Genomic DNA, 27,910 nt, shown 5'->3' with positions numbered 1-27,910 from the left:
TTGAGTGTGGGAAGCTTCCGGTTTCTCTTGGGACTATGATACCAAGATCACTGAAACCAAGAGCTGAAGAATAAGATTTATTAGTGAATCTGAAAGGCATTTCAGACAGTCATTTCACAGCTTTGGTCAAAGCTGTTTGAAGTTAGGGTTAGGATTTGAGCACAGGAAGATACAAATCTCTCCATTACTGCCATATGTGTAAAGTTCTGCTAACTTAGAGGAAACAGGCTGATGGAGGCTCAGGTTTGAGCTGCGTCGTGGAGCACAGAGTGATCATCAGTGTAACTTTAGGGCTGTGGTTACAAACTGGGCTATGATTTCAGTTTGACAAAGGAAAAGTGCTGTTGCCTGGATCGCTCTGGACATGGCGCAGGCCACATGCTTAGTGGAAGGAGGGAGGAGGAGGATGAAATACATTATTCTGTGCAGAGGGAGAGAAGCTCCTGGCTTTTAGCAGTTGAATCCCAGTGGTGGTTGTCCTCCATTTCCCTGACACAAGGACAGAGCTGAAATAACACATGATCCTTCAGGTTTGGTTTCATTCCCTCCTTGTAGAGTACAGCCTATTTGATGCAAGATTCAAGGGAATGATGAATTGCACCCTAGAGCTGGCATTTCCTAAGGGCAGTTCAGGAAAAACATACAGACATGCTGCATGATACAGACCTACAGGCTCTGCAGGGTTAACACAGGTACTAGCATGAGCCTCTGCCTGGCAAACTCTTGTGACAGATGCTTTCCTCAACCTCGCTGCCCCAAATAAAACCGCCAGCCTTCTAGGATCAATAACCTCCTCTTATGCAGGTGAGGAGATTGCTGAGTTACCCTGGTAGCCTCCTAGTGCAGACCCTGTTGCTCAACAGTGCCAAGGGCATCAGAAGCAATTAAAGAAAAATGAGAATTGATCTGAAGAATGCAATAATCATCCATCTGGCTGTAGAGAAAAAGGATTTTATCACCAATACACTAGAAAGGGTAACATTTACTTGAGGATAGGTATTATGGCACCCACAGAAGTACCCCTGAAGCCTCAAGGACTTGCATCATAAATGATTTAATCTTAAAGAAGAAGAGAACAATAATGTTGCAAATCAATCCAAGAGGCTATGAAGGCTAGAATTGAGCAGGGAAAGGGTTTCTGCCTCCAGTCTTGGCCCAAAGTAAGCCCAGAATCTCCCTAGACCCCATGCCTGCCCTTCCATAGCGATTTTGCTTCCCAGCATGTCATGCCCAGCTTGTTTTTGTAATCACTCTTACATCTACTCCTGAAAATACAAGGGCATTCACCCTTTGCTGTTCTCCTGTGTCCTGTCCTATGGAGGCAGATGTGCTCATTTCAGGGTAAACTTCAGTGGGGAGACAGAGAGCCAAAGCTGAGTAACAAAACAAGGGGGTTTTGAAGGAGAAACTGAAAAGTGCCACAGCTGTATCTCTGCTTGTGCTTTGGTGGCTGCTCTTGGACAGGCAGTTCTGTCACTCTGTGCTCAGCTTCCCGTTGCACTAACAAGGGACAAGGAGCTTCACTGATCTTAGTAAAGCATTCAGTAAGCACCACATTTTTCTTTCATGTTCTGGATGTCTCTGCTATATGACACACACATCAAACCCTGCCCGCAACGGAGTAATTAAATGGCAGCGCTAAAGGGATGTCATAGGATGGGACTGACTACAGCTCACCCAGAAACGTCTCCCCAAGTCCCAGGCCCTTTGACGTGATTCTCCCCCCTTCCTCTGAATTTCTTCCTGCATTAATTTCAGCCAGTCCTGAGATTATTAGAAAAAGGGCCTTGGGGGACTTGTTCAAAGGCACTGGCACCACGAGCGGCTTTGCTTTCTGAAGCGAAGCATTTCACTCCTATCTGTCTGGACACACGAGCTGCTCAGCACTGCTTCATTAGGCGAGTTATTTTTAAATTCCCAGAAAGAGCAAAACATTGAGAGAGGAATTAGCATTTGCTGTTGAAACAGCTGCAGAGAAGAACAGGCAGACACCCACTGCGGGTCCCCCCTGCCTGCCCTGTGATTAACCAGGCAGCAGGACCCGGAGTCACTGACACACGTTCAGGCTGCATATCAGAGGTTAGAAATCATGCCTGAAGATGAGGATTGGTGAGTGACCATCAAAACCGTGGTTTGGGTGTAAATAAAAGGGCAAGTATCTACGCTGAATAAGAAAATGTCTTTGAAAGATCTCTTTCCTCCAACCCCATCCTGTGTTTCCGACTTTCTCCCTTTTTCTCTTATGGACTTGGACACAAAATATTCCTTTCTGTTTTCTGAGTACACACCAGTGAAAAGATACAAGAGTCATTGCCTCTCCAGGGTCCTTGCCTGCCCAGAGTCCCTACTTCTCCTAAACAAAACCTAAACCCCAGTGAATACACAGCTCTTTCAAAATGCCAAGGCTGCCTTGTGTTCTCACTTTGTAACACATTTCAGTTTCCCGGTGACTAATACTGCTCTTACAGCACAGAGTTAAAGTAAAAGGCACGGCAACAGAAGTGTGAGAGGCAGGTTCTGGTAGCTGTGTTTTTGCACATGCTGATTGCCCTGCGGCTTGTGCTGCTCAGGGCGGCTGTGGCTCACACTGATAATGTTATACAGGAAAAAAAGAGGTTGGAAAGCTGCAGCCTGTTACGGTTATGGCCTAAACCTGGAAAGGGAGGAGAGGTGATTCCAAATGTCCTTTACACCTAACTGGGGGCACACACGAATCACGGCTGAGGCAGTGTGCAGCTGCTCCACCTCCTCCCTTCGCCCCTGCCTGCAGTCACAGTGATTCTGTATTTATTCAGAAGGAACCTAGCAGGAGCTGTTCCAATAACCTGCTCCCGATTCCAGACTCATATGAAGGCTGAATTCCTCTGAATTAATCCTTGTTCAAACTACAGCGTTTCCTTTGGAAAAACCCTATCTCATTACGTGTTTGCAGTGATTCTGCAGCCACAGGCGCTCTGCCAGCCGGCAAACCGTAGGTGGACTGTTTGCAGTGGACAACTTTCACCACTGCTAAAAATACACAGCAGCCTATTTGAATGTCCAGCTACCAAACACCACTTTGCCAGCTAAAGAACCCTGTAATGTCAAATCTGCCATCTGCCCTCCTAGGGACTGCGTTTAAAATGCTCCTTGGCCTTTAATGTCTTAAGAAGCTGTGTTCCTTGGGTGTTTTCTCACAAAGGTGTGCTTTCCGGCCCTCAGGGAAGTCTTCCTGGAGCCCACAACCTAGGTAATAAAATCTCCCTTGTCTGTGTCTCCCTTTTTGGTTGCACAGAAGCATCAGCTCCTCTTGGCAGAGCATCTCATTAGGAGCTCATGTTCAGCTGATTATTCCTCTTCTGAATCAGTGTTTTCTATGACTTTGTCACCCACCCCATCGTCCAGCTGCGGCTCTATTCATAGGCTAACGACTTTACATCTGCTGGCATTGAAAAACATGTTGTTTACTTAAGCTCAGCTCATTAAGTGATTCAGATTAGGTTTGGTATCAGCGACCTGCCCTTAACTTCTGTGCACCTGCAGATCACCAGTAACGATTTTACATCCTGTTGTAGGTCACTGCTCACACACTGAGTGGCATAGGGTCAAGAACCCATAGGAAAGGAGCTGTGCCTCGTTCCGTGATGCCTCTGCTTACAATTACACTTGGAGACCTGTCAGTTCGTTTTCAGTCCAATTAATACTTGTCATATTGACTTACATCGGTTCCTCTTCCTCAATCAAAATACCGTGAGAGACAAGATCAGATGTCTCATTAACTGAAGGTTTATTCTACCAGTGCTACTACTTGAAACCATGACATTCAGGAAAGTGTCTGGTTAACTCGACAAAGCCTGCTTTTCAGAATGTTACAGTAGCTTCCTGAAATGATTTATTAGTGAGGCTTCTTACCTACATTATTTTGCTTGGCACTGCTGTCAGCATGACAGACACACACCACATTTGCTCCAGCAAAGGCCATGCTTTCACTCCCATCCCCAGATGGACTCAGCCTTCAACTGAGTCTCTGTAGGGCCCTCTTTCTTGCAAAATGTGATATCCATCTCTTCTGCAGGCAGGCTTGTGCCTGTTTGTGAGCACTTCAACAGGACACAAGTATTAAAGAGGCAGATCTGAAAAGGGAAACTGTGGAGTCAGCATAATGAGAAGTGGTAGGCAGCTTCTGGTTGTTTAATGAGCACGAATTCAGTGTTTTGGGAGCCTGTAAGCAACTTCCTTTCAAAACCGTGCAAGAGCACTTCTCTACAGCAACCAAACCCACCAGCAGTTACTCCTTCTTAGGTATCCTTGATCCCAGAGCATCAAGCACTGTCTGTCATTAACTTCTTAGGAGACAAAACAGCTGCCACAGATCTCATCTGGCCTCTTCTCTATCAGCTGTTCACTGTGAGAGGCCAGGCCAAGTGTCCTGTGTGCTCCAACCACTGCAGCTCAGGGACAGGGCTCCAAATGAACCATGCTCAGGGCTGTTTGAGTCACTGTTGTTCTGCCCAGTGCTGCAGAGTCCTTTGTGTCTGGGATGGCCCCACAGCTTCCTGCACTGCATCCTGCACCGGGGCGTCTCTGGGCAGAGCTCAAGGACGTTCTCCAGACCCCACATTTGTTCTGATGTTTCCAGCTCACTCCTTTGAGGGCTCAGTGCTGGTGTGTGTGAGCACTGACACCCAGGAGCGGAGTGACACCGAGCAGAGTCTGCCTCTGCCCAGACAGAGAGAAAAGGAAAAGGGCTTCAGGTGGTTCTGACACCTGGAATGGGAGGGGGAGAATCTCTGTTTTGAGCAGTACGGCACTGCAGGGTCTGCTCAATCGCAGCCTCGTGCAGTTGTGCCCTTTCTTGGCATGTAACAATTGGTTGTTGGCTTTTGGTGCTGCTCCTCTTAGGAGAGGCAATGGAACAAGGATTACGAGACTGCTGCAGGTCGATCCGCATTGGGAAGATCCTGATACAGAGCGACGAGGAGACGCAGAGAGCCAAAGTGTACTACGCCAAGTTCCCACCAGACATCTACAGGAGAAAGGTTCTGCTCATGTACCCAATACTCAGTGAGTGTCTGTTCCGTGCAGTTCGACTCGTCCGGACAGGGAGGACGTGGAATTGAAAGGGAAATTGCCAAATTTCAGGGGCTTTGATGAGGTTTTGTCCTTGGTTTAGGTGCCATAGCAGGGAATGTGTCAGGCTGTGCCAGAATACGTGTTAGCCAGCCTGCACCAGCATGAATGCAGAGCAGATCACCTGGGCATGCCTGTGTTTGTGAGAAAGGCTGCAGCATCAAGACTTGGTATCAATTTAACTTTTTAATATGTTCCATGAGAAAAGACTCAACCCATATTTTTCTCATGCTATTAAAAGACATTTTTGGATTAGTATTAGAATCCTAGAAGTAAATTACTTTAGAGTACAGTTAATACTACCAAAAAACCCATAATCTGGTAAGTGTGGTGAGGAGTTTGTCAGGATGAAGTAACTTTTCCAGGGTAAGATTTAATTCTGGTTCTACACATGGAGCTCTTAATTGCTATTTTACTATTTTAGATGAGCTTTCTTGCCTCGGGGCTTTAATCAAATCCACTGCCTTCAGTGCCCAAACCCAGCAGAGCTGTTTCAGAGTAGGGATGAAGTTCCTTCATCAGGATACCAAACTCTTCTACAGTTAATACGTGCAGAGGTGATAGCTCTGCAGTGGGAAAGGATGGTGTTGTCATTCAGTCACACCCCAATGTGAGCACGGATGTCCTCGGGTGGCTGAGGACAAGTTCTCCAACAAGGGGAGAGGGGAGATACTAAACAGATCATTGTTTCCCCTTTCAGGTACTGGCAATACTGTCATTGAGGCTGTCAAAGTTCTTGTAGAACATGGCGTACAACCAAGCATCATTATCCTGCTCAGCCTGCTCTCCACACCTCATGGCAAGTTGGGGCTTTCGCCTTCTTGAAAGATGCCAAATTTATCATCCAGGAATTCCCTTTTTAATGACAGATGTTCACCCTGTTCTACCAACACACTCTGGACGGAAGTATGTTAGAACAGACTGACCCAGTCAGGATAAACAAATGTGACTCTATGACATTACAAGAGTTTCTTCATATGTTTTATTATTGTGGAGTTGAATGAGGGTATGTTTAAAAATCTTTTTGACCAAAGGGGGAAATACTTGCCTTGGGTTGGTTCTGGACAGTTCCAGCCTGAACACCAAATCAGGTATAGTAACAAAGCACTCCATCATTACAGTCAAGCATTAATGCTAGGGTTGTATAAACTGCTGCACTCTCTGCTTTAGCTTGTTTATTCTTTCATAGCCTGAAGTTTGGGGCTGCCTTGAAGAACAAACACACCTTGTGTCTTCAGCTGACACTGTGCTCCTGGACACGCACCTTTCACTGCAGCTCTGCCCTCAGCCTGACCCATGTGATGCAGAGGAACCTGCCCAACTGTGCCATGGCACTGGAATGCAGCACACATAGTGTAAGTGCAAGGCACAGCGTAAGGATCTCGCCTTTAAGTCAGCAGCAGAAGCTAAAATGGAGCTTGTTCAGTCACTCAGACACGTGGGTTTCTCACATGTTCTTCTGCCTCATTTTGATTTTGCATTTGTTTCCTGGTTCATTCTGGAGCTTTCAAACCCCGATGTGTGACTGTTGATGTGAAGCGGTTCTGAAGCTCTCAAACTATTTATTGTTTCTACCTGGACCAAGTGAGATGGAGCTGCTGTTAAGGAAAGGGGAGAATCAGCCATAACTAATTGCAAATAACATCCCTAAGTCACTCAGAAACCTTTAAAGCTGTTTCTAACTCTGAGCCATAGAGCTGTGCTACCATAAAGACATCTGTTTTAACAGTAAGACAAAAACGGATCCTCTACTGCCTGCTGAGCAGTGCTGCAGGCAGCAGGCAGGGATGCTGCCTGTGCATCTTGTAGGCAGCTCTTGTGCTGCTGCTGCCTGGCAGAGACACAGCACTGGAACAATGACATGGCTGTGACCAGAACCAAATCCAGACAGGGCACAAGAACCTGCTCAGAGAATCCACATGGCTTCAGACACAGCTCATACTCCTACCTTAAAACCACCCTTCAGCTAACAGGATGAAATGGGAGGTCACCAGATCATCTTCCTGTTTCTGTATACGAGGAACTGAGTTTTAAAAGGCACAAATGGCACCTCTGTGGGTGCTAAATTCCTACACATTTCCTATTGTGTTTAGCTGCCATCCTCCTCTCACCAGCCCCCTCCAGAACATGTTTTGCTAGCAATGAGGTGATTAATTCTACTGCATCTTTCATCAAACACAGCTTAGGGTCCTCCACGAGATTAACATTAGAAATGCAGGTTTAGGTGGGTAAGACTGAGGCACTGGAACAGGCTGCTCAAGGAAGTTGTGAATGCCCCATCCCTGGCAGTGTTCAAGGCCAGGCTGGACAGAGCCTTGGGTGACATCGTTTAGTGCCCATGGCAGGGGGCTGGAACTAGATGATGTTAAGGTCCTTTCTAACCCTAACTGATAGCGGTAACTATTCTATGATTCTATGCTTGAGGTGTTGGAGCATGCCCAAAGACCAGTGAAGCTGGTGAAGGGTCTGGAGAACAAGTCTTACAAGGAGAGGCTGAGGGAACTGAGGTGTTCAGCTGGAGAAGAGGCTCAAGGGAAACCTTACTGCTCTTTGCAACTGCCTAAAGGTTGTAGTGTGGTGGGTGTCAGTCCCTTCTCCTAGGTATCGCTATATGACACAAGAGGGAATGGCCTCAATATTCCTTACAAAATAAACTTTTCAGGCTTTAAAATGGGATCTCTCAGAACACTGTGGGAATCCCTTCCATCCTCTATGGGAGACAAGTCTGGACAGCCGCAACCCTTCCCTCTCCTCAAACTAGCACTGACACCCAGTATGGCACAAGCCCCCTTGGGTTCAAAGCTGAGACTGTAGGGTTTTTTCTCTCCTGTTTCTATGTACTTTCAGCCAGTTTCCTTCCCACTGGGTGTTTCAAATTCCTGTCCTCTTTTCTCTGCTGGGATGCCATTAAGGAGATGTTCCACCCCTGGAGGACGGATGCCATTTGTAGTTTCAGTGGCAAGAGGAACTGCAGGAAAATTTCGCTTAAGAGCCACCCTTACAACACACTTGTAGTCCAGTGTTAATTCAGTGTTTTACAGAAAACAAGAGAATCTTGCCCTTTATACAGCCCGACAGTTGGCTTTAATACACAACACACACATCTGCAGCAGAGAACACCACGTCGTGGTTACAGGGCAAGGAAAGTGTTCCCACCAACTCACTGCCACTTTTCAACTCGCCCTTTATAACCCTTGCCCACCCCCGCCCTGGGCGCTGGCGCCTCTGCCCCCCACGCGCTGAGGTGACGTGAAATGGCCCCGATACTGCCAGGCCCCACCGTTGTTGCGCTGTAACGGCCCCACGGGCGGGCCCCGCCCAGCGCCGGCACACTCCGCACCACCTCGGGGCAGCGGAAGCCCCATCAACCAGTCCCCCGCAGCCCTCGGCCTGCAGCCCTCGCCAAAATGGCGGCGACTCCGAGGCTGCTGTCACCCCGCGATCCTCCGCACCCCTCTCGTTGGACGCCGCTGCTCCTCCTCCTTCCTTCCCCCCATCCCCGTCCCACTCCTCCCATCCCGCAGGGGGCGGTGACGCCTGCGCAGACGTGTGTGCGCCTTCACTTCCTTTTTGCCGGCGGCCGCTTCCGGGCCCCCGTTCCTTGGTAACAATGGAGCAGAAAATGGCCGCCTGAGAAGGGAGGGAGGGCGACGTTGCGGCTGTTCGGGGACGGACGGAACGGGGCGAGCTGGGACTGAGCCCGCTGAGGAGCGGGGAGAGCAGCGGAACGAGCGCTGGGGAGGCGGCGGCGGGCGGTGGCGGCGGGCGGTGAGTAGTGAGGCCCAAGGCGAACTCTCAAAATGGCCCGGAGGAGGGAGAGGCCCAGGCCCAGGGGAGGCGGCTGCGGCCCCCGCCCGGAGCCGGGGTGGGGGCAGCCGGGGGTTGTGGGGCCCCTCTGCCCCTACCCTGGGTCCTCGCCGTGCGGGCTGCGGGGTCCCGGGCAGCGCAGGGCGGTTCCTGGCTCCGCTGGGCTCGGGAGGCCGAAGCCGCCCCGCGGCAGAGGCGGAGCGGGTGCCGTGATGGAGCTGGCGGCGGTGATGGCGGTCTGGGCGCGGGTGTGCCCGGGGCACTGCGGGGATCTTCGGCCCCGTCTCACCCAGATGTGCCGGGCTTTGTCACCCTGGGCGCTTTTTCCAGTTCTCCCGGGGTGTGTGGCAGGGCCTCCCGCCGGAGCGGGGCGAACCTGTTCCTCCATTTGGAGCTGGAGGAGGGTTTGCGCTCCCCCTCCGAGAGGGCTGCTGGGCCCCTCACTCTCTAGGCATCTGGTTGGGCTGGAGGAAGAATTGAAATTAGCCCCTTTTCGGAGGGGTAGAGTGCTTGGGGGAATTATAGGCACTGCCTTGAGCCTCTCTATACGACTCAGTGCCTACTTAAGGAGTTGTAGCTTTTCAGGGTGGTGTTTTCAGGCTGTTCCCTTGAGTTGAGACGTGAAGTCTTCTTGTGGGACACAGGCAAGAGGAGCCCTTAGCATGTTCTGTTGTGATGGTCGTGATCAGCTTGGAACCGGTTAAAACCCGTGATGTTTGCTACTCCTGCCCTCTGAGTTTCTAGTTAATCACGTCATCTTTGCTCTGTCATCTTAGTTTCCTGTGCAAGTTGTTCCTTCCCTTTTTAATACTGTTTATTGACAGTCAAGGTTTCTGTTTACTGTGTTTTCAACATCATTGTCAGGTCCATCTAGATGTATGTATTATTCTATCTTCAGTGATTTACTTTAGTAGATGAGCAGTATCTGGTTGTATATAATTGTGTGTGTGTATATATATATAATGTTGCTATTAAGGTTTGTTATGTGTTTTTATTTTAGTGTGTAGTAGAAGGAGCCTGACAAAAGGTGTCACAGCAAAAGATACAGGGTTGTTTTTTTATTTCACCATTTTTCAGGAAGATAGAGTCTTTATACAGAGAAGCTTGTAAGCTAGAATTCAGACTCAATTGTACCCAGCAGTACCATCACACAGCTCGTTTATTTTCCCTGTTCATATGACCAGAACTGGTTAGTTTCAATTTGAAAATGGTTGTCAGAATGCTAAAGAAGCTCTGACACCAGTTTGCCCCTGAATTTCAATTGCAGTGATTTGTCAAGCCTTTTCTTTTTACTTTTTTCTTTAACTAAACAGTTGGCTGTTTCTTGTGCATTTAATTGTCATAATTGGAAGTCAGAAGCTTAGTTTTGTTGTAGTGGTCAACTCTAGCAGTTAAACAGACTGTATTCCCTCCACAGGTTTACCAGTTTGGAATTAAAGGATTTATAGCTTGGAATTATGGCTTGCCGGCTCCTAACAAGAGCAAGCACACCATATGTTATAAAATTAAGGGTTTCTTGTTACGTTAGACCACTAAAGCTCAACAACTACAGTGTTATCTTTATCAGCAATTCTGACTACATGGATGTTTGTCACTGAAGTAACCACACCAGCATTTTTCAAGCGTGTAGTGGTTGTAATCTGTATCATGTTTATTTTCCCTATTACTGTATTCACAGACATGCCCAAATGTACTGGAAAGCAGTGTTACAAGTTCTGGAATCTCCATTACATGTCTTTTTCCTTTCCTCAGTTTGTACTGGTATTTTTAGGGGGATTGAGAGTGTGATTCTTAATTTGAAATGGTTTCAAAACACCCATATATTAATGTATCTGCCTACCTTGTTCCTTTATTTCTCTTCTCTTTGGGAATATAGCAAAATACATTCCTTAATCTTAGTAGAATGCTTGTAATTGCTGTGGAGGTGGTGTACTACTTTTTTTACAGCCATAACATAGCATTATAACTTCATATACTTGAGTTTAAAGATTGTGCTTAAGTCCAGTTTAATACGTCTTAACATGTTACTGGACTGTTCTGATTTTTTTTTTTTGTGGAGAACTCAGTTTCCATGTACTAAAACTTTGAAATCCCCAAACCTAAATTATCAGCTGTTTATCTAAGGTTTTGCAACTTAATCTCAGTTTTGAGTACTTGCCATCTCCTGAGCTCACAGAAATGAACCTTGGAAGGGATAAACCCAAACATGACTGCCTCCTTCTTCAAGATAATTTTATGATGGCCTTGTGCATCTCAAACAATACTTCTAAACAGTGTAGCAGCTTCAGAAGTTAGTCAGAAGCTTCAGATGGTGAGCACGTATAGCCAGAAGCATTGCAGAGACTTTACTTAGCTTTTGCATGGGTTCCTGGCTGCAGTTAAAATCGTAAGAAGCACACAAGCCTGTGTCTCCTTTAACCTGTTTAGCTTTACATTAATGAGGTATGTGTTATTAACTTTTTGCTGATGTGCAGTATTTAAGCTCAGCTTTTTAGGGAGGTCTGCAGAGTCATATGGTCTCATAAAACCATCTAACAATAAATGAATATGGAAAAGTCAGCTCACATTTTCTCTTAATTTAGTAACTTAAAAACATTTTGCTTGGAGCACTCTCAATTTCAATATGCAAGATGTGTGTGCACGTAGTCATGTTAAAATGCTTGAGCTTTCCTGCCTTGGTATATCATCAGAAATTGAATACTTTAATTCAAATAAATTTTTGCTTAATTTGATTTTCTGCTCCTCTATTGGGCACTAGACCTCAACAACCAAAATCCATGTATCGGAATTCCTGTGTGGGTTGTGGTTGCAGTGATTGTCAATATCATACCAGCATTTTGCTTTCAGTAGTAGCTGTATTAGCAGCAGTGTTGTGGAGATGGTGAGATTTGGCAGTAAATTTAAAAGTGGGGGGTTCTTTTCTAATTGAAACTCAGTTATGGTTGGCTCAGTGCTTTCACTAAACTAAACTTTCTGTTTCTTTAGAAGTCAGAGCAGTGCATGCTGGTCACTGTATAGTTTTGTGGGTACAACTTCCTTTGGTATCAATCTTCTTTATACCACTGGCTTTCAGTATCAACACTGATTACTTGCGTGCTCCATTACTTCTTCCTTTGAGCTTCAGAGTGGCCTTTCTGCTTGCTGGCCTGGAAGAAAGCTCACTTCTGGTGGAAAAGAGCATCATTTTGTGAGACTCCAGTTCTGGAAACTTGCTACATCTTGTGTACACACTAAGCAGATTATCTGAATTTAAAGGCAATAGGTAGTACTATCTGAATTTTATTTTCAACTTGCATGTGAAAAAGTGTTTTAGTAAGTGCAGATGCTAATGTGAAGCCCTGCATTTTGGCAGTTCTTAGTGCATTTATTTTCAGAGCTCCATCTTCATTCCACATGGGCTCAGTGTTCTGGGATTGCTGAGCTTTACCCTTTCATACAGAAGATAAAATTGGAAAACTGTAATGAGCTTTCTTTGGTTTATAACTAGGTCTTTTTGAGTTGGGAATTTATACAGCAAGTTGCCTGCTGTGCTTTAGATGCTGTGGGACTGTTGGAGAGTGCTGGGATTCTGTACTCCTGATTTCTTCACTTTCTGACTTCTCAGGAGTGTTTCTCTTCATCTCAACAGTTGGTTCCCTTGAAATGTTTTCCTTCCTCTTTTTATTCTGTGGAGTTTTCTGCAACTGTTCTGCAAAAATATTCAACTCCTTTCTATTGTTTAAAATTTAGGTTCAGAACTATATCTCGTTTTAGGGCTTTTGCTTTGAAACATACTGGGGTAGTGAAATAGCTTGAGTCCATGTTTAACACTCCTTGCTAAGCTGGCATTTAAATTCTATAGCAGTTTATATGGAACACTATATAGAAGACAATTCCTTTCTAGCTTTTCAAAAGTGCTACATATTCCATGATATTTTTTGAGGCAAAGAGGACATAGTTCTTGAGTGTTTTAAAATACAGTAGAAATCTAGTAAGAGTATCGATACTGTTCATCTGAGTGTCAATACAAAACAAGAACAGCAGGAAAAGAAAGAGTGTATCCAAAATTCACAATGTAGCTTTGAAAACTAGAAAAGTTTGTTACTTGTTACTGTTTTAAAGATGTAGGTGAGTAAATTATACCTGTGTTGGCAAAGGCTTTGTTGTGCTCATGAAAGGAAACTTGTGCACCTGTACAGAAATTAAAAATCAACAAACCAAACTTGACATAATGAAGCTCCATGTATAATGCAAATACTTCACTGTTTCATTTCACTGGTTTATGGAATCTTTTTCCTTTAATGACAGGGTTCACTGACAGTCAGGTTTTTCTCCTGCTTTTGAGCTTGCAGACTTGAATGATGAAATATTCAAGATGAAAATGTAGTTTCTGTAATGTCTTTCTGCTGGTTTTGAGTATTGAGGAACTGGATGCTGACTGACACGGAAACTATTTTTCAACTCGTAGTTCTAGGATAACCTAGTAGTTGTGAGGTGGGGTGGCTCTGATGAACACTGCACATACAGCTGGTTCTGTTTAAGCATAAAGAACCCAAAGTAACAGAACTGCCTGTTCTGGCTGCTGTTCTGATGTCATTTGAGAAATGGAATTGGAGAGAGTGCTGCGGCTGGTCCTGCCAAACGGGATGGTATGTTAGAGCTGCTGAAGTCAGAGTTCATGGAAAGTGCTTCAAAGAGACAGCTGTGTTGTACTTCTGCTGTAGAGCTAAAATGTCTTTGAGTTATTAAGTTTAGTGAAAGCAGGGAAGGGGAAAAAATAGTTAATCTGCAACAACCCAAACCAGAAAATAAGTATTTCTGGCTTCCACTCCTGAGTCACTTCTTGTAGTCAAAGGGTTTGATAATTTCGGCAGACTGGAAGTAAGCAAGGTGCTCTACCGGTTGAAGTACCTAATTATGATGAAGTTATGAATCATAAATGAGAAATTAGCCTTCTGCTGAGCACATCTATGAAACACTCATATTGCCCTCATCTTTTTTGTTTATGCAAAGGTAACTATGTTGCTGAAACAGGAGGTGATTCAGGCAGCATTTCTAACATACAGCACGCTACAAATTCTCACGTAACATTGAAATACCAGTAACACCTAGATGGGGAGTTCTAGAGGAAGTTACAGGCAGCGCATGAGTGTTTGAGTTGTTTATGCTATTTAATTCAGTGTCTTTATCCTGTTAGAATTTGAGTCTTGCCCCATAAATCTCATGATGGTTTCTAATTTCTAGGTATTGCTTTTTCTAATGTCTAGGTATTGCTTTCCATTTAACCGTGCAAATGAGGGGTTTTTGAGTTTGACACATCTGGTAAGTGTTACCTAGTTAGCTGAATGAGAGTTTTAATGTTACACGTAATCCTTGTTTTAATTAAAAAAATCAGCAGTGCAGGCTAAAGCAGTGTCTTGGTGTTTGATAAAGATAACTGATAGCGGGAGATATTACACATTTTTGAAGGAGGAAGAGCTAGTGATTTATCACTGTGCCTCATGGTCCATTAGTACTTTTCTGGGAAGAATTCTGCAGTATGGAGATACAGGGTTATTGTTGAAGGTAAACGGGTAACATGAGTAAGTTACCACTGCTTGCTGTCCTACTAGGTTGGTTTTAAGCTGTAGTAAATTCCTGATGGGTTGGATTTAGTTTACACATGACTTGTCATAAGGGAAAATAGAAAATATTTATTGTACTTTATTGAAGGGGTATCTGGTACTTTATTGAAGGAATAAGTAGTATTTTATTGAAGGAATATCTAGTACTCTTTTAAGTTTTTCCTTTCCAAATAAGCATAGTATTACTTCCTTTTGAATAAAAGAATGTAACAAACATTATGTTTTGTGGGAGTACTGGTTTAGCTCCTGAAGTCTCTAGCAGCAATGGAGAGACATCTGGTCATTTGTGCTCTGAAATCTCTGAGATTGTTAATGCATAACTGCAGGGAAGATATTTTGCTGACTTGTGGAAGGATGGGAGCACCAGTTAAGAATTCACTGTAGTTAATGTGTTTGGATATTCAGCTGGTGAAGAATCTTCCCTCTCTCCTTTTTATTTTATTGAATAAAATTATTTATTCTAGTTGTGATTCACTTGTTTTCTACAACCTTTAGGCAATTCCCCCTGTTTTTCCATAAAGAGGTTTTCATCACCTGATGTCCCAGCTGAAGTTGGCGGTAATCAGCAGATCTGGACTTCCTGCTCATAGACATGACCTTCCCCACCCTTTGTCAACTCACTGCTGACAAGGAAGGACAGTAAAGAAGGAAATCGTGACTCTTTTAACTTGGCTAAGAACAAAGTCTTCCTCTGAGTTGAACTAAACCCTTAGGAGAAACAGAGTTGAAGCATACCTGCTTATTAGATAATCAAATCTTGGTTGCTGTGTTGTAAGGTAATAGTATACTTGTTGGGTTTCCCTGTGTTACTGTAGTTGGCTTCCTTAAGACGGTCTTAATTTTCTGCTGTGTATGAGCTGAGAGCAGACTCCTGAGTGAGGGACATGTTATTTCACAGTACTGTACCATGGTGAAATAGGAAGGAGGTGATACAGTAACTGCCACCATGGAGATCCCGTGCTACAGCCAGATGGGATCTGTGGAGTCATGCTGAGGCAGTAGTAGTCTAAATATTCTAGTAAGTTCAGTCTGGTAGAGTAGAGCTCTGCAGTGATGTGAGGGGTGAGTGAAGCTTAAAAAGGACAATGAGCTAAGTGGACAGTGAAAAGACAGAAGGTAGCAGAAGCCTTGAGGCAGATTGCTGTCAGTAGTAAGTTAGGGAGAAGGTGCTGATGCACATACACGTGTTTCTGTATTTCCATTGTGTAAACATCCCATATAGTTTCATTGCATTCCTAGGACATTGAAACTAAACAGCATGAAATTGGGGTATGGTGGGGGAGTGTAATTATTACAGAAGCTTGCAAAAGGAAAACACAGTGAGTTTGTCACTAGTGAAAATAGTTGTAATGTAAAATAAATTCTTAATCTAAGAGCCTACTAGTGGAGCTTTTTTCTTAGCAATAGCATCTTTTCAGTCTTGACCAAGAGCTGATCTTATGGTTCAGGGGGAAGAGCTGAGATGGTGGAGGAGAGAAGAGGAGCAAACTTGTAAATCAGTAAGACTGACTTACTCTGAGCATTTCCTAAAGCATCACCTATTAAAGTGTACATCACTCTGGGGGTAAAGAAGATACTTATTTCCCCACGCACACATACTTTACTTGTTCTGAAGCTTCTTTAGAAACTCCTGTTTTCCATGACCAGGAATGGTGCCCCTTAATTTTCTGAAATGGAATAGGCAAATGTATTTGAATCCAGTAGGCATTACATAGTTAAGGTGCCTGCAAGCACTGGAATTTGCAGTTAAAAGGAAAATTTCATAGCATAAGCAGTAAACGAATGTCATGCTTTGTGTGCATAGCGCGGTTTTCTTTCTTAAAAGCTGTTGTAGAGTTAGTCTAATGCTTACAAATATGTTAATACTGCCATCTTTATGAAGACATTCTATGTGTTTTCAAGTCAGTAAATACCAAGGTGGCAGTCACTCGGGGGAAAATATTTTACACAACTTTATGCTGCTTCCATCCCTTAGCATCTTAATACATTCCCTTATTTTCTTAATCTTACTGTCAGCCTTTTTTTTTATTGTTGCGCTAAAAAAGGGGATGCTGGTTAGTTTTGATGTATATCCCTGGAGAACTCGTATGTCTTTCAAGGTTTCAGTTTAGATGAGAGCCTCACTCTACTTACGGCTTTATTCAGCTGTTTCCTTTAAAAACAGCTGTCTTTGTGTTTCTAGTGTCTTCTTGGAATGACTGTGTCTTTAAATGAAGTTACTTGGAATCATAATTCTGTTACAGAAAGCTTGTAAAAAGTTGTTTGAGTTTCAAGCCAAGCTATGTTCTCATTAGAAATACATCTGAGATTTGAAGGGCATACACATTCCATCGCTGAGCCCAGTCAGAGCTGAACGTACCTGCTGAAACCATTGCACAACTTCCACTGTGAGAGGGCTCATTTATCAGTGTATTTGACAGCACGTCACATGCGAGTCTTCAGACAGGCCATGACATCTTCAGATTGCACTAGAGATTTAGGCGTGCAGAGAAAGCTGATAGGCTTCCAGTTTAAACAGTAGCAACCCTAGAGATTGCTGCTGCTTACTGATAAAAAGGTCAGAAATAAGCCTAATTGGTAAAATGACAGAAATTCATATAACCAAGTAACACCAGTAGCCTTGCAAACTGTGTTACTGAGTGGCAACAGGTCACTTATGCTGTAGTGTGACTAACTCAAAAGTGAGTTTTACTATGTCAGAATTGAAGACATAGAGGGTTGGAGCAGCTATTTTATAATTTACACATCTGCAGTAATGAGATGCCCCATCCTCTGGAATTCTTGTACTGTTACATACTGAGGTTTTCAGTGCACTTTAATTTTCTCAATAACAGCTGAAATAAAGTGCCCCTGGAGAGCGTGTGGTGCTGCTCTTCTGTGGAGAAGCACTAATATAAACTGTGGGCAGTCTTGACTTGACAGCTGTGCTGACAAACCCAAAAAAGATGCTTTTTGCACTAGACAGATGTCGAAGTGTTGGAAATGTTCCAGTGAGAAACAGAAAAGCTTTATTCTTCCAGTATCTTTGTGTCACATGAAGTATGGTTTAAATGAAAGGAATGTTTTCTGATGGGGAATGTTATTGCAGAGCTTTTTAGCATGCAGAGGATTAGCTTGCTAATCACCTCTCTGAGTAACTAGATTCTACCAGTTGTAGGGGAAAATTCTTGATGTTGTGAATAGCGAGGCATAGTGATTAAGGAAACTAGTTATTATTTTAACTTCATTTGATATATTTGCATAGTGCAGCTAGTGCCAGAATGTCTCCTGCTTTGCATGTCTTTTGTTGGAATATTTATCCAATATCGACATGGCATTCATCAATAATTTTTTTGAGACATTGTCACGTATCTTATGCAAATGAAAACCAAGGAGGATAAGGTTATAATTAAAAAGATGGAATACAGAAGGCAGCTCTTTATATTGGGAGTTATATCTGGTGTAAGCTGTGGAGTTCCGTCCTGAAAATTTTAGTTAGCAATATTAATAATTCAGTAAATGTTGAAACTTGCAAGCAAATTCTTCTCCTGACTTTATAAAGTTGGTTTTAGAAACCCTTTTCCTTTTTTGAGGAAATGAATAGGACACATGATGTTTCATAGCAGCTTCATCTTCTGTATTTGAATTCTTCATAAACCCCTTCATTCTGTTAAAATTCACTTGGATGGTGAAGAGGGTGTTTGTTTTAGCAGGTAGGAAGAAGCAATAAATGTATAATCCCATGCTCTTTTAGAGGGTATGATCAAGGATGGCTTATGCCTTGTATTGGTATGGCACTGTAAGGCATGCTTTGAGAGGCAATTGCAGTGTTAGGGATATTGTGTGCTAAAAAGCAGTGTCATGGACACCAAGTCAACTAAGTAAATGTAAAGATGGGACTAAGGGTTATGGCATATTCCATGTGTTCATACTTCCTGCTTTATTGATGGGCACAGATTTTTGTTTGTAATTCATTAAGAGGTTTATGCTTGGAGAATGATTTCATTTTTCATCCCTTGCAGTTATGCATCTCATCTTAACTGAAGCTTCATTAATAACCTACTTCTCCCCCCAGTTTAAGGATAACAATTAAGACTGCAGTACAGAGTAAATAGGCCAAAATTCCATGCCAGTATTTCACTACACTGGATAAAGGGTTTGTTTTCTCCTTTTTAGGTACTCTTCCACTCATCAAGATGGAAAGCTCTGATTCCAGTGATAAAGGGAATATCGATCAATCGGAAGCACAGCGTCAGAGGCAGCTGGATCGGTTAGATCGAGAAGAAGCTTTCTATCAGTTTGTAAACAACCTGAGTGAAGAGGACTACAGACTTATGAGAGACAACAATTTGCTAGGAACACCAGGTAGGTAATGCTTGTGTGTGTACATTTGCAAGGATTGCTTGTAGATGATTTGTGTCATTTTCTGTTTTCCTGAAACTGTTTCACCCATTTAGTTTGTGTGCTGCAGTTGTGTTCCATGGGAGGAAGTAGCTTCTTGCTGATTTGCGTATATTCACATTTGAGTGGTCCCCTGACTATTGGAGAGGTAGTCAGGATGATGTGGGTTCATCAGATAAAAAAGCCTAGTGTTCACACAACTTGGTGGGAGCACCCAGAGTTGTTCCAGTTGTGGACCCTTGGACATTTTTGATTGAAAAGTAATCTCCCATAAGCATCTATGTAAAAGTTTTGTGCTGGTGAGTTAAGAGTTTGTAACTAGGGTAAGTAGTCTGGTGTGAGATTCTGCATGGGCATTTTAATGTCAGTTTTCAATTGACTTAATACTTTAAATTGACTCTTTATATACCCAATTCAAACTAGCTCTAATTTAAAACATTGCTTGAACTAACCTAAAATTTTTCCATGCTTCTGAAGGTGTTATTTTAAATGCTTTACTCTGGACAGCCATTTAATTGGTATAGGATGACAGCAGTTGCTAACAAGTTGTAGAGGTTACAGAACCAGAAAGCACATCTGTCTTGAATAGGTTGAAACTGTTGGATCTTTCCACTTCAGCAAAACTTACTTGGGACAGTCGTGCTGAAGTGTCGGAACTTCCCCTTAGCAACCTGCTTGGCAGTCTCATTATGGCAGGATTTAATTAGACAAAAAGACAAGCAGTGGCTTGTACCTTCTGTAGAACCTTTTGATAATGCTTGCCATACATATGATTTGGAAATATTTTTGGAAAATTTTGCTTATTTTCTAAGGTGAAATTACTGAAGAAGAGTTGCTGAGAAGGCTACACCAAGTTAAAGAAGGTCCGCCACAGCAAAACAGTGATGAGAATAGAGGTATATACAGTATTTGTGAAAACTCTTAACTTTAGCACCCCATACGGACCTTAACTTGAGTGCAGGAGTGGAACAAGTTAAGCCTAGGCAGGTGCAAGGTGAGCTTTGGTTTGGAACTAAGTGAACGGTATGTCTGATACCTGCTGCAGAGGTCAGTTTGGGACAGATTTCACTCATAATGCATCTGTTACTGGTATCAAGATAAAGTTTTATTTAGGTTTGGTTTTGTTTTCTTTCAGTTTTTCTTTTTTGTTTTCAAAGGTTGTCTTCCTGTGTGCTCCCTTCTGGGATGCTCGTTGGCAATCCTTCTCTTTTTAGTCACCATTCTGCCCTTCCAAAGGTGCTACATTGCTTTTATCCCCCTTCTATAGAGATCGGTGGAGGACGCTTGGAGCTTACCACTGGGGTTCATTCTTTGATGAGATAGATTTGCTATAAAGCTATTCTTCAAGTGAAGGGTCAAGATAAACTTTAATTGTCTGTTTAGCGGTTGATAGATCATCTAATTGTCTGGAAAGGAAAACACAGAATATTGATGTGTTAAGACACCCGAAATGTGACTTTCCATTCATTTAATAATAGACAGTGTGTTATTTTGATGACTTGCTTGCTATGTGGTGGCCGCAGCCTATCTGTACTTACTACAAAAATGTCCACTCCTGCTCCCTTAAAAGAGCTCTGGTAGCTAAGAATTGTAATGCTGCGTGTGAAACCACAATAGCACTTGATAGGATTAAGCACTTCTAAATTGTCACTTGTTAAACTAAGCAATTACGTTCTTGGAAAAGATAGCTCTAAAATTAGCTCAGTACTCTAATGTTGGTAGTTCCCTGTCTTTTTCACAGGTGCAGAGTCCGCGGAAGATGTTTCAAATGGAGATTCTATAATAGACTGGCTTAATTCAGTCCGACAGACTGGAAATACAACACGAAGTGGGCAACGAGGAAACCAGTCTTGGAGAGCAGTGAGCCGGACTAACCCCAATAGTGGTGACTTCAGATTCAGTTTGGAAATAAATGTCAACCGTAATAATGGGAACACAAATCCAGAAACTGAGAATGAGCCATCTGTAGAGCCTTCCAGTGGGGAGGATTTGGAAAACAGCCAAAGTGACTCTGAAATTCCAAGGTCCGAATCACCATCTGTAAGGCAGCCTGGATCAGAAAGGAGCACTTCAGAGGAGCTAACAACTGAGGAAGCTTCTCCTCCTAGAGGGCAGAGGAGAGCAAGAAGTAGGAGTCCAGAACAGCGGAGAACGCGGGCTAGGACTGATAGAAGTAGGTCACCTATTAATCCAGTTAGTGAGACTCCTCGCAGGTCTCATCACAATACATCATCTCAAACACTTGACCACTCCTCAGTGAATGAAGTCGAGGGAAGCTCTAGAACTAGGCAGCATGTGACTTTAAGGCAGCATACAGTGGGGACTGAGATGCCAAGTGAAAATGCAGTTCTGTTTTCAACCCCTGAAACAAGACCTGTTCCTCAAGCAGCAGGCTCTTCAGAAACTAACGGTACCAGTGAGTCTGCAGCTCCTGGGCAGAGGCCTCCTACCATAGTGCTTGATCTTCAGGTCAGAAGAGTTCGTCCTGGAGAGTATCGGCAAAGAGACAGCATAGCCAACAGAACTCGGTCCAGGTCCCAGACACCCAACAACACCGTCACCTACGAAAGTGAACGGGGAGGGTTTAGGCGCACGTTTTCACGTTCAGAAAGGGCTGGAGTGAGAACTTACGTCAGTACCATTAGGATTCCAATCCGTAGGATCTTAAATACAGGCTTGAGCGAGACTACATCAGTTGCTATTCAAACTATGCTAAGGCAGATAATGACAGGCTTCGGAGAGTTGAGTTATTTTATGTATAGTGATAGTGATGCAGACCCTAGTGGCCCAACTCCAAATCAGAATGTGGATGCTTCTGAGCCACAGAATGGAGGTGGTGGTACTTCAGGCAATGAAAGTACAGATGTTAGCTCAGGAGAGGTGTATGAAGGTGGCAATGAAGGTGGTTCAACATCTGGTGCCAGGCGGGAAGGTCGGAATACAAGGGGTTCAGTCACATTTGAAGAAAGTGGTTCTTTACCATTCCTTAGCCTAGCACAGTTTTTCCTACTAAATGAAGATGACGATGACCAACCAAGAGGACTCACCAAAGAACAAATTGACAACCTAGCAATGAGGAATTTTGGTGAGAGCGATGCTCTGAAAACCTGTAGTGTGTGTATTACCGAGTACACGGAAGGCAACAAGCTCCGGAAGCTGCCTTGTTCGCATGAGTATCACGTCCACTGCATTGATCGCTGGTTATCAGAGAATTCCACTTGTCCCATTTGTCGCAGAGCAGTCTTAGCTTCCGGTAACAGAGAGAGTGTTGTCTAAATGAGATCTGGATTTATGGCCAAGCAGCTAGTGTGATAGTGATGGGCAAAGAAGTCACTTCCTTTATGGCCACTTTTTGAGTGGTACCTCAGTGTATAATAATGACTTGGAGTGAATCTTCCCTCATGAAAGCATTTTCTCTGGATTCAAGCTTTTAAAATTGGAAAGTTTCTTTAATTAGAGTTTTCGAGATTTAGTCAGTTTGGGTGTTAAATTTCACTTGTCCAAAGACATCTACTCACTTTTTTTTTCTTTGTGAAGAGTATTAAGTTCTTTCTCCCACCCAGCCCCTGCCATCCCAGTCCAATAAACATTATGTCCTCTAGATTGTGCTTATGAGGAGTTCTTTGAGAAGTCATCCCAGCTAAATGTACTTGAGTCAAGGAGGAGTTTTTGCAAGAAATCCAACTATCTGAAAGAATGTGAACTTAATTGCACACTTGAACCTACTTTTAAGTTTCATCCTGGGTTGATATTGGACATGTCTGTAAATAACACTAATGTTAGTTAGCCCTTTCCCCATCACTATGACACGCTGTAGGATGAGCTGTTAGCTTAACTGGGATATTTATCTTGTTGTGGAAATATAAGAATTGCCTATGCTTGTTTAAATAAAGAAGAAAAAAAAATCTGTTTTAAAATTGTAAAGCTTTTTTGTAGAAGCTCAGTACTTTTCCAATGCACTGTTGTACTAACGCATTAAGAATTAAAATTGTACCATGCTTAGAAATCAAGAATGCTTTTCATACAGAACCCACCACACAGAGAGCAAACTAAATACAAGAGAGCTGCTTTTGTAACTGTGTACCTGTCAAGAGCAGTGCATATCTGTACTATTTATGTGAACAGCTACTGTAATATAAACCCAGTTGAATTAGACATCTTAATTGCATTAAAAAAAAATGGAAATTAAATGTTATAATTGCAGTGTTTTGGCTTGGTAATGCCACCAAGAAGGAGACTATTCTAGTGGCTGGTTATTTCTTGGTATGGTTGCTAATACGTGATAATACAAACCAGTATCTACCAGTTCATTCAATGACGTTTATGCTTAATTTTCTATCAACTTTTACTTCCAGTTTTTGAGGCAACTTTCTGTAACTATTCAGCAAATAGGTATTGACAGGTTTTGGTTTTTTTTTCTTCCCAAACACCTTTGATTATATTGACAACCCCTGCATCTGTTGAGTGAACATGCAGATATATCCAGTGTTAGTAGCCTGTGACTGGAGTGCCACAGGAAAATAACTGAAGTATTAACTGGAAACCATTATCAGAGTTAGATTAAATTTGAAGATGATAATTGATTATGGGATTACACTTAACTGTAGCGAGGTCTAAGTGTATCAAACTCTTTATGCTCATATTGGACAGATTAAAACAGGATTAATTTACTTCTTAAATTATGTGTGACTTTGAAATGGAGAATTGGAGAATGTGCCTCAGCTCATCTGTGTCAGGGAAAAGATCCTTCACCCTCAGTGATCAGTTTTGGTTTATTCTGTAATGATTGTTTCCTGGCTTTCACATGTGACAGGGAAAGCAATATGTATTTGGACTCCAGGGCAGTAGTTGCTGAGGGATATGAACTGCTCTTGCTGGCTCTGTGGGAAACGTTGCTTGTTCCTCACATGATAAAACCAAAGCTGGCTTATCTCTTTTTTTCCTTTTCCTAATTAAAACACATGTTTGGTGTTTTACAGTGGTGGTCGCATAAACTGTAGTCTGCTCTGAGCCATTTGGACATCTCATCAGCTAGTTAATGATTCCACAATGTCCCAAAATTCCAAAGTTTTCCTACGTGTGCGTTTTGTGGTGCTTGGTTCAGTGGGAAACCCTGACTGGCTCTCGAGCTCGCTTTCCTCCTGGTGGGGCTTCCTGAGTGCATTCTTCTTGAACAGACGAATCAATAAGCTTGTGGGGTTTGCATTTTTCCCTCTTGACATGCATCACTGTATAATTGGAAATGAGCTGTTTCAGGTGCTGGACTCTCTATGCCAAAATTTCCTCAACAAAACAGCACTTCTGAATTTCTTCTAGTAGCCTTCACGTCACAAATACATACACTATCAGTTGCAGTTTCCAGTAGCTTTACTGACTTACAGAGCCTAGAATTAGAAGGAAAAACCCCTCTTTATGTGAATACCATGTTAGATTTCTAAAAGCCTGATGTACATCTCTGAGGACTAATGCTGGTGACCAGAAAGAAAGGAGCCCACTAGTGCAAATCAATGTGAAGCACGGCTGTGATACCTGTCATTCAACATAGCTTTCTTTTTAACGTTCTGAGTTTCCAGTAACTGTTCACATTGGTAGAATCAACTTTACACTTTTGTTATAGCTTAATAGTGGCATGCCTTAACATTTTATCTTTCTGTAACAATAGCAACTAATAAAATATTGGAGGTTTCCCAAATGGTACCAAGAACAAATAATTTAATCTCAGGTCAGGAGACCTTGAGTGTTCTCAATGTTTTCTATGCCTTTTCCTATGCTGAGTGTGCTGAAGGTGCTGGGGGGGGAGGTTCTTGTCTGATGTCTGAAGGAGTTGGCAGAATTAAATTGCTGATACAGCAAAGACCTCTTTTTTGTAGCTGAGTCATCTGTTGGCCTCTGGTAATTCAGTTTCTATTCTTTTAAAGTTAAATGGGAGTTAGAAAAAGCTACTATTAACTCTTGGGTTGCTAACCAAATACGGAGGATGTTCTTAATGTAACAGGGTTCACAATTAGCCTAATTTACGGTTTATGGATCATTTTGCTATTGAGCATTTGTACTTGCCACTTAATCATAGAATCAGAATAGTTAGGGTTGGAAAGGACCTTAAGATCATCCAGTTCCAACCCCTGGCCATGGGCAGGGACATCTCACACTAAACCATGGCACCCAAGGCTCTGTCCAGCCTGGCCTTGAACACCGCCAAGGGTGGAGCATTCACATCTTTGGGTAATTCCATTCCAGTGCCTCACGACCCTTACAGTAAAGAACTTCCTTAATCTAAACTTCCCCTGTTTTAAGTTTTAACCTTTCTCTTAGGTTACACCTTCATGGAGGGATCCAGCCATGTTAAATCCTGGCTGTAGCCACAGAAGGGTTAAAATGGCCAATTTTGCTATGTTCAAAGGCCTGGTTGCACAGAAACGGGGAGTGAAGAGGTAGAGGCTGCCCGCCTGCCTCTGCTGCCTGGTTTGCAGTGCCACCGTGTGGGAGCCTCTCTCAGCCTTCCTTGCTCGGAGCACGGCATCTTCCTTGTAGCAGCGTGGTTCCTTTCACACTGGAGGCTGTGGCTTTATTTTTGAAGGGAGTTCTTTGTTATTGCTTGCCTCAGTAGTTATCGTGGTGGCTTTGTCACACTGCTAAACCATCCACGCTCCTGCTGGGAATATCTTATCTGGTGTGAGAGCTTAATTCCTTTCCTCCTTGTACCAACAGGCCCTTAATACACAGCAAGTCACAAGGCCAAAACAGGGAAGAACGCACAGCGGTTTTGTTATTTAACAGTATGTTTGATAATTTAACTTAGATTATGAACCAATACAGACTTCTGGGTGCTTGCATTCTTTTTAACTGGGGCTTCGTCCATTAAAAGACTGTGATGTTACTCCTGGGGTTTGTTACGTTTCTCTTTGCACAAGTCAGGGTATTTTCTGCAGAGAAGTTGTAGGCAGTGGATTGATCTCATTTAGAAATGATTGGTGTAGGTACTGCACATTGCTCAATAAATGACCTTTTGTAAGAAGGCCGGATGTGCAGGTGCAGCAGCTGCACTGACACGAATATCCCAGCAGTGCTGAAGGAGTTGGAATTGTCCATTGTGCCCACTTGCAGATGAATGGATTTCCCACCACAGCTGGCACAATGAACCACAATGGCTGTCACTCCAGTTTCCTGTCACTTGGCTGGATTATGCAAATGTGGCAAGGCCAAGTGATGTTTCCTGGTGTATCTGTGTCCGTGTTTGTCTCAAAATGGTTGCCTACACAAAGAGGAGGTTCCCCGTGCTCTCCTAATGATGAGGGGCTAATGTGAAGATGAGAAAAGAAACGCAGTTACAGTCTGACGATGCATGTCTGCCTTTTACTGGTGCAATGAGGGAGTTTCTGAATCTCCCAGCATGATCTTCACCATCACTCTATGATGCAAAGCATCATGGTGGCTTAGCCACAGCCTTACGGCTAGGTTGGGATGCTTTTCATTAATATATGTGTTCACGTAACTGATGTTTTTCTCACTGATCATCCTTGCTTGGGGAAGGGTGTGTAGTACGCGTGGAGCTGGTGAGGTTCAGTGGTTATGGCAATGCCTGCCTGCGCCTCTGCCTTCTCCCATGAGGAGGTGCTTTGGATGAGGCTTGGCTTGGAGCCACATTAGGGGAATTTATAACAAATTCAGACATATTTCCCACCCTCACATACACTGGGCTTTTTGTTTGGCTAGGGAGGGAAGGAGAAGGGTGGAGAGAGAGAATCAAGGGTAACTTGCCCAAAGTACATAAAACTTGTGTTTTCATCCGTTATACCAGGGCTTCCCAACCTCCTTTTGATGGAAGTTACCTCTTTTTTTTTTTTATGGGAAAACATGCCATTGAGTTTGCTTTGATTGTTTCATCTGGTTTTGTTCCCTTAAGCTAAAATACCAAGGCCCCATCCTGCATTTCACTACCTGTTAGTAAGGCTGTTGGTTGGGAAGCCCTGAATTCCACTGAGAATGTAACAGATTTCTTTATTTTTCCTTATTTTCCCCTTTTTCGTACCGTGCTTTACATCTGTTTCTACTGGACATGTTTAATACCAAATGGTACTCTGAGGTCATGGGACAAGAGTTTGACCAGATTTGCTAGCTAACATTTAGGAGGCGTTTGTTCCCTATGTAAGATGTCATAATGCAAATTTAAATAGACTCAATAAAATGCATGAAGTGTTCATTTTGTGCTTGATCATCACTCCTTGGGTTTGTCCTTCTTATGGTGGGAACGTGCTGGAGTAAATGATGATGGATGTCGTAGGAATCTATTTCCTCCATAGGCTTTTTGCTTGAGGCTGGGCAGAAAGGAAGGAGCCAGAATGGTAGAGTTGACTTCTTGGAAGGATTTATTGCTCCCTTACCACATAAAACTGAAGCAATAAATCTCACTGTCCCAGCCTAGTGTAAATCTGTCAGTGGATGATGTGAGATACCAAAGCAGTGTCTGCAAATGGTCTTTCAGATCATAGCTGTGACTCCTATGGATGCCTGCCAGTATCAAGGCCCAGTGATCAGGGCTGAGTCTCCCTAAGACTACAGTGTTCAGTGGCTTTCAGGAGAAGCTCAAACCATCCTAAAGTCAGTACCTGATGTACGTGCAAATACTTGAGTGGGAAGGGAATTTTTTAGGGTGTGGGAAGGCATCTTCATTATCAGCTTCCCTCACCTCAGGAACCCGGGAGGGGCGTGATGACAGTAAAACAAAAGGGTAGGAAGGTGATGGATAGCTTGGAAATGCGATACCCGGTGTTTTGGGTGCCATGGTGCTCAACAGCACTGTGAGTGATGCTCTTTGGTGGGTAAGGAGGAAAGTCGTGGGCTTCTCCAAGGTTGCACTGAGTCAGGATTCAGCTCCAGTTCCCTCTTCCCACAGGGAGAGCTCTTGGATAAGGGTGGTTTCTATTTCCCTTCCATTCCCATACGCTTTGTCTTGAGCTCTGTGGTCTGTCTTGCTCTGTAAGTGTGCAGTGCCATCTGAAACTGAGTTTTTA

At 43.4% G+C, this 27,910-nt stretch overlaps 2 protein-coding genes across 5 annotated transcripts; both read left to right on the top strand.

Moving 5' to 3' along the window:
• The first annotated feature begins 4,053 nt into the window (after positions 1–4,053).
• On the top strand, positions 4,054–6,199 carry LOC133209266 (uracil phosphoribosyltransferase homolog). 2 transcript variants are annotated; one of them, XM_061347784.1, is made up of 3 exons: positions 4,054–4,151; positions 4,882–5,043; positions 5,810–6,199. In XM_061347784.1, exons 1-3 carry the CDS (start codon positions 4,142–4,144, stop codon positions 5,932–5,934), a joined length of 297 nt encoding a protein of 98 aa, XP_061203768.1. In that variant the 5' UTR covers positions 4,054–4,141; the 3' UTR covers positions 5,935–6,199. The 2 variants fall into 2 exon arrangements, with proteins under 2 accessions (XP_061203768.1, XP_061203769.1); XM_061347785.1 differs by lacking the exon at positions 5,810–6,199 and adding an exon at positions 5,534–5,795.
• A 2,488-nt stretch (positions 6,200–8,687) lies between these two features.
• RLIM (ring finger protein, LIM domain interacting) lies at positions 8,688–23,131 on the top strand. 3 transcript variants are annotated; one of them, XM_061347780.1, is made up of 4 exons: positions 8,689–8,877; positions 18,675–18,863; positions 19,712–19,795; positions 20,641–23,131. In XM_061347780.1, the coding sequence occupies exons 2-4, from the start codon at positions 18,695–18,697 to the stop codon at positions 22,173–22,175; spliced, it is 1,788 nt and encodes a 595-aa protein (XP_061203764.1). In that variant the 5' UTR covers positions 8,689–8,877; positions 18,675–18,694; the 3' UTR covers positions 22,176–23,131. The 3 variants fall into 3 exon arrangements, with proteins under 3 accessions (XP_061203766.1, XP_061203764.1, XP_061203765.1); XM_061347781.1 differs by lacking the exon at positions 8,689–8,877 and adding an exon at positions 15,961–16,018; XM_061347782.1 differs by lacking the exon at positions 19,712–19,795 and having other exon boundaries at positions 8,688–8,877.
• Positions 23,132–27,910: the final 4,779 nt, after the last annotated feature.

This window comes from Neopsephotus bourkii, unplaced genomic scaffold (assembly GCF_033783945.1).
Source record: "Neopsephotus bourkii isolate Nb327-2 ecotype Australia unplaced genomic scaffold, CSIRO-AGI_Nbou_v1 NB_324, whole genome shotgun sequence".
Classification (NCBI taxonomy): Eukaryota; Metazoa; Chordata; class Aves; order Psittaciformes; family Psittacidae; genus Neopsephotus; species Neopsephotus bourkii.
Note: the sequence above shows the minus strand (reverse complement) of the source record. Positions and strands in the feature narration are given on the sequence as shown.

Excerpts from the sequence above, each read along its gene's own strand:
- LOC133209266 (XM_061347784.1), top strand. Across the intron at positions 5,044-5,809 it reads GCTCATGTACCCAATACTCA|GTACTGGCAATACTGTCATT; the intron begins GTGAGTGTCTGT and ends TTCCCCTTTCAG.
- RLIM (XM_061347780.1), top strand. The coding sequence starts at position 18,695 with ATGGAAAGCTCTGATTCCAGTGATAAAGGGAATATCGATCAATCGGAA. Across the intron at positions 18,864-19,711 it reads CAATTTGCTAGGAACACCAG|GTGAAATTACTGAAGAAGAG; the intron begins GTAGGTAATGCT and ends TTATTTTCTAAG. Across the intron at positions 19,796-20,640 it reads AAACAGTGATGAGAATAGAG|GTGCAGAGTCCGCGGAAGAT; the intron begins GTATATACAGTA and ends TCTTTTTCACAG.